Here is a 5,645-nt window from a genome sequence, read left to right as displayed (position 1 = left end):
ATATATATATATATATATATATATATATATATATATATATATATACTGTGTGTATAAATATATATATATATATATATATATACTGTATATAACATCCCCTCCTCTATGGTTCCTTCTCTCTATTATCTTTGTTTAGATTTCCCTCGTTCTGACAGCCGTGTTTGCCGTGGTGGTATTCCGTCTCATTGCGATGGAGAAATTCGCTTCCTTCAACTGGTATTTTGTGAAGAAGAACTGGCAGTTTGCCACCTCTGGCACCGGTGTCTGCATCAACTTTATGATCATCATGTCTCTTAACGTGGTGGGTGTCTGGACAAGCATCATCTGGCACGTTTACATATTCTGTCCAACAAATGTTTCATGAAACATTTCATTATTTTATTTTTTTTGATGTTGTTGCTGAGATTCTTGTTTGCCTCTCTTTTTCATGATTGTTATCCTCCTCAATGTTTTCCTTGTTGATGCTTATGAGTACTATCATCTTGTCAGGTGTATGAAAAGGTGGCCTATTTGCTGACAAATTTAGGTGAGCGTTGTCCACTTGCTGCATGCACTTATACCTTTATTATCTTTTGCCTCCCAGATGGTTGGTAAGCATTTATTTTGCCCCTATTCACCCCAAATGTTGTTTCTCCCTCCTCAGAGCACCCACGGACAGAGTCTGAGTGGGAGAACAGCTTTTCTCTGAAGATGTTCCTGTTCCAGTTTGTAAATTTGAACAGCTCCACATTTTACATCGCTTTCTTTCTTGGAAGGTAGGCAGCTGCCATGAACTCTACAGTTCCTGTTTACAGTTACTTTAATGAGTGATTATGCAAAGATGTTTTGTTTCAAAATCCCATGTCATGACATCTGCAAATAATCATTTCCCTTCTCACTGTATAGTTATTTTTTGGACCTAATGTTTCAGCATTTACAAAACTGCTTTGACTTGAAAATGTATCCAAACTGTGGTTTATTGTACATAATTAGCACCTTTAAGCCTCCTTTTTTCATGCTCAAACTTTATTAGTTTTCCTCTGATTGAATTTTGCAGCTAATGTTGCCAATCTTAATCTGTTCAGGTTTGCTGGCAGGCCTGGAAAATACAATAAACTCTTTAATCGATGGAGACTGGAGGAGGTAAGTGCAATTAGGCATCCCCATAAGTGGGCTGATTATTGCCTTCTGTTTTAGAATATATTAGAGTTGTCACGTAATTCATCTTTCTAATGATCTGCCTCTATATTACTATGTGAACCATTTATCTACCACATAATTACTGGGATTTTTAATTGTAATTATCAAAAAATGAGAATGGAATGGGTTGTGTCTCAGGATTCGCTCATGGCTTTGCATTATCGGGCATAAAATATGGATGTTATAGCTATTTAAATATATTTTTCCTCAGTGTCACCCGAGTGGCTGTTTGATTGATCTATGCCTGCAAATGGGAGTCATCATGTTCTTCAAACAAATCTGGAACAACTTCATGGAGCTTGGTTATCCGTAAGTAATATTTTATTATAATCATGTGGTTCTTTTCTCAAATGTAATCCTTATTGCTGCAAATTCAAGTAAATGGCAGTTTACATACCTTATGTAATATCAGTGTTTTTGTCCTTTAGCTCATTAACTTATAAAAAGGCTTTTCTCCTGCAGAAACGCATCAACTTCTCATGTGTGGGGCTTAGTAAAAGGCTTCATTCAGTGTTCAGTGAATTGTCAGAAAAAAATGCTTTGAGTGACAGTTACTTGCTACATTTTCAGCTTGCTGCAGAACTGGTGGTCTCGTAGAAAGATGAAGAAAGTAGGTGGTGGAGGGCAGAATGTAGAGAATAAAGCCCAGCTTCCGCAGTGGGACAAAGACTGGAATCTGCAGCCGATGAACGCCCATGGACTGGTTGATGAATACCTTGAAATGGGTAAAACATTACACTCTTTTTGAGTGTTATATTTGTCTGAAGAGGGAAGGAAAACATTCGAAGTATGTACATTGTTTGTGCCAGAGTTGAGACGGACATCCTCTGAAGTTCATCCAATCGGTTCTGTTATCTGCAGTTCTCCAGTTTGGCTTCACCACCATCTTTGTAGCAGCATTCCCGCTGGCTCCTCTCCTGGCTCTGCTCAACAACATCATTGAAATTCGTCTTGACGCCTACAAGTTTGTCACTCAGTGGAGGAGACCCATGCCTGCTCGAGCCACTGATATAGGTCTGTGTGATCTCTGACTGGCCCCACACCCCCCTTTATGTCTTTCACACACACTGATGGATGTATTTTTAGATCAAAGTCACTTTTCCAATAGTAAAACATTGTGGAAACCAAACATGTTTGATCCTGTGGAGATAGATATGTTCCCATATCTTCTGCGCCTGTAACACCATATGCTGCACCTCGCCTTCCCCATATGATTACAGACACCCTCCAACTGCCATATAATATGTGACCAAATGCTTCTTATGGCATGTTGCCCTGTAATTAAAGGAACAATCCAGCCTGAAACATTTAAAACTTCTTCAGCTGTAATGAACATGTTATATTTCAGTCGTACAGAATCAAAGAGAAAAGCTCCTTTGTAGGTTTAAGCGGACATTTGCGAATCATACAGAGACTATTGTAGAAAAGGCAGAGAAATTATGTTCCTCCACTGACTGCACAGTATTATAAAGCAGCCAAAAAGATGCTGTATTTTGAGTAACACAGTTCACAAACTATTTGGTTATATGCCTGCTTATGCCTATATATACATTAAATGTCCTTTTGCCATCTCAGTAGGCTCATTCTGGTAAATAATTAACCATAGGGTAGAATTTTCCATTTCAGTTGTTTATCATTATCTTCTGCTTAATGCACTTTGTTTCACCTTTAAAAGGCTTTGCAAGCCACCTAACTTCAGTTAAAATGGGTTATTGATGAAGGCATGCAGGTTTATAAATATGTTTTCTGAATGTCTTTTTTTACACTTTATAAAGTCGTGAAAAATGTTTATTCTCCTCTGGTGTGACTGTCAGGTATCTGGCATGGAATCCTTGAAGGTATCGGTGTGCTGGCAGTCATCACCAATGCCTTTGTCATCGCCATTACCTCAGACTACATTCCCCGTTTTGTTTACGCCTTCAAATATGGCCCGTGTGTTGACAAGGGACACCACCACGAGGATGAGTAAGCCCTGAATGTAATGTGTAAGCTTTAGATAAATCTGGCTTGTATTATGGTCTGATAGCTTCTCCTTCTCTCCCTCAGGTGTTTGCGAGGGTACATGAACAGTAGCCTGTCTGTGTTTGAGATGAGGGAGATGAAGAACAGCAGCCAGTTCAGATACTGCAGGTACAGAGACTACAGAGCACCGCCGTGGAGCTCAGTGCCGTATGAATTCACCCTTCAGTTCTGGCATGTCTTGGCTGCCAGGTTGGCATTCATCATCGTCTTTGAGGTCTGTCAGAATTTCTTTCTTTGTGTGTTTACCAACAAAACTAAATCCCTGTTTTTTTTTACTATATTAATTTATGTGGTGTCCATGTTAAATTAAAACCTCACAAGCCCAATTTAAGCATATTTATCGCTTTAATCAAATCTTGCTGCTACACTAGGATATGGAATTTCACACTAAATAAACCCCTAAATTTCATGTTGGTCCATCTAAAAAACTGGCATAATGTACACCTATAAACATGACAGGGCCCATAACGTTCTTTATTGTGGTGAACATCTTTTTGATCTCTTTATGCTTATTCAATTGTGCAGAAAATACTGGAAAATAAAACGTATCAGTCCTGTGGAAGGTAACTCATAGATGATTCATGCTTTTTCTCAGCACCTGGTGTATGGGATCAAGTCCTTCATAGCATACCTCATTCCGGACATTCCGAAGGATCTCTGCGATCGTATGAGGAGGGAGAAGTACCTGATGCAAGAGATGATGTACGAAGCAGAACTGGAGCACCTGCAGAAGGAGAGGAAGAAGAACGGAGGGCGTTATCACCACGAGTGGCCTTAGTTTTACCCCCATATCTCTATTACACACTGCACAGCCCTCAACTCACTGGCAAAACCTCCCCCTACCTGCTTATTTATGTGTTTTAACTTTGAGAGTCAGGCTTCACTCGGCTGATTCTGTACACCAAAGACACCCTCTTCAGTAACCAAACCTATCTGGCTTCAGGCTCTAAACCTGACCACTCCCTTGCCATCTGTTCCATGTCCAGTGTATTCGCTGCTCTTAGTTTCCGGCTCTGACCTTCTCCTGCCTGCCGCGGCCCATCCCTCACCTGGCTTTCTCCATCAGGTTCCTCTTGGGCCTGTGCTGTGTCATGGCTTTGCTGGGAAAACCTGTGCAATTGTAATGTTTACTATGCAGATCAAGGGCTGCAGATCACCGCTGCTCCCTTTTGGCACCCATCCTGCACTCTCTCTGTGTGGCAGCTAGCACTCCGCTTTGACTCTTCTTGGTGCCGCAAAGCATCATGGCCGTGTTTTTCTTTACATGTGGCAGAGGTATCCTTGGCACTTGGCGTTTCTTGTTGCAAACGAGATTCTGGGGATGTGGTTACAAAATACATTGGACACTGTTTTTGCAAAGCAACTGTATATTACCCTTGAAGCATGCTGATTAATATTTCCAGCAAGAAAAAAATAACAGCATTCATCGTGGAGAATGTGAACATCCATTCAGAAAATTTGTCAAAGAATTCTCTATGAAAATATTTAAAGTGCATGGTAATATTGTTTTGTACCTTTTGACAGAGGAAGTCCCTGTCTTGATGCCTGGTTCACGTGTGTCTGTACTTGATGTGAGCTGTGTGTTTATCTGTTTGTGGTACTACTGAGCTTGACTGTCTTGAGTTGAGGAAATGTGAACTTAGTGTGATTTGACTGTGCCTACAGTTGTGCGCACCACAATTGTGTCACCAACATCACGTGTGCCTGTTTGTGCTGCAAGTGCAAGAAATATTCTCTCTCATGGTTCTAATGTGTGATCATTTGTAAACTCTCTGAACTCTCCTGTAAGGATTTGTTTTGGATGTAAGTCACACCACAGTACCACAGTACCTGCTTGGGTCTCAGCCAATGGTTCTGGGACACAATATACGTTGTAACATGACTCCCATCATGAACAATGTATACACTTGCATGCAGAAGCCACAAATCTGCTCTTCCGTTCTGCGCTCACAGCCTGTTTTTCATTTGTTGTTGGAAGCCCTGAAGCGTGGTTGAAACTTGGATCACTTAGACATACCTGTGGCTTGGATGTTCAGCTTGCAAAGAACATCCAACCACTGTTTCTCGCTCACATAGTACACCAACATACTACAGTTCCATTCCTTTGCTGAGTATACGGTCACATACCGTTTTGGCTGCTTCCTGGCCTTTAGTGATGTGAAACAGAGAATTTAGTTTTTTTGTTTTTGTTTTTAGTTGTTTTTTTAAACGTCATTGGCATGACCTTTTTATTGTGGTCAGTTCTCCAATGTCATGGAGCAGCATGTGTCTGGAAACTCAGGAAAACAGGCAGCATGAGCGACGCATCTATCTGTGAGGCTGAGTCAGAATCATAACTACACTCACCTATAGGATTATTAGGAACACCATACTAATACTGTTTGACCCCCTTTCGCCTTTGGAACTGCATTAATTCCATGTGGCATTGATTCAACAAGGTGCTG

General features: G+C 40.7%; 1 protein-coding gene across 6 annotated transcripts in view; it reads left to right on the top strand.

The window, feature by feature from the left end:
- ano3 (anoctamin 3) overlaps positions 1–5,645 on the top strand; it is a gene marked incomplete at its 3' end in the record, with an annotated part of 33,289 nt that extends 27,644 nt beyond the window's left edge. For all 6 annotated transcript variants that reach the window (XM_032523092.1, XM_032523091.1, XM_032523095.1 and 3 more), the window contains 10 exon segments: positions 137–301; positions 490–526; positions 644–755; positions 1,065–1,122; positions 1,391–1,488; positions 1,750–1,904; positions 2,041–2,193; positions 2,994–3,144; positions 3,226–3,415; positions 3,797–5,645. In XM_032523092.1, coding sequence (XP_032378983.1) covers positions 137–301; positions 490–526; positions 644–755; positions 1,065–1,122; positions 1,391–1,488; positions 1,750–1,904; positions 2,041–2,193; positions 2,994–3,144; positions 3,226–3,415; positions 3,797–3,979 — 1,302 coding nt within the window.

This window comes from Etheostoma spectabile, chromosome 8, assembly GCF_008692095.1.
Source record: "Etheostoma spectabile isolate EspeVRDwgs_2016 chromosome 8, UIUC_Espe_1.0, whole genome shotgun sequence".
In the NCBI taxonomy this organism is placed as follows: Eukaryota; Metazoa; Chordata; class Actinopteri; order Perciformes; family Percidae; genus Etheostoma; species Etheostoma spectabile.
The sequence above is the reverse complement of the archived record's forward strand: the minus strand, read 5'-3'. Positions and strand labels throughout refer to the sequence as shown.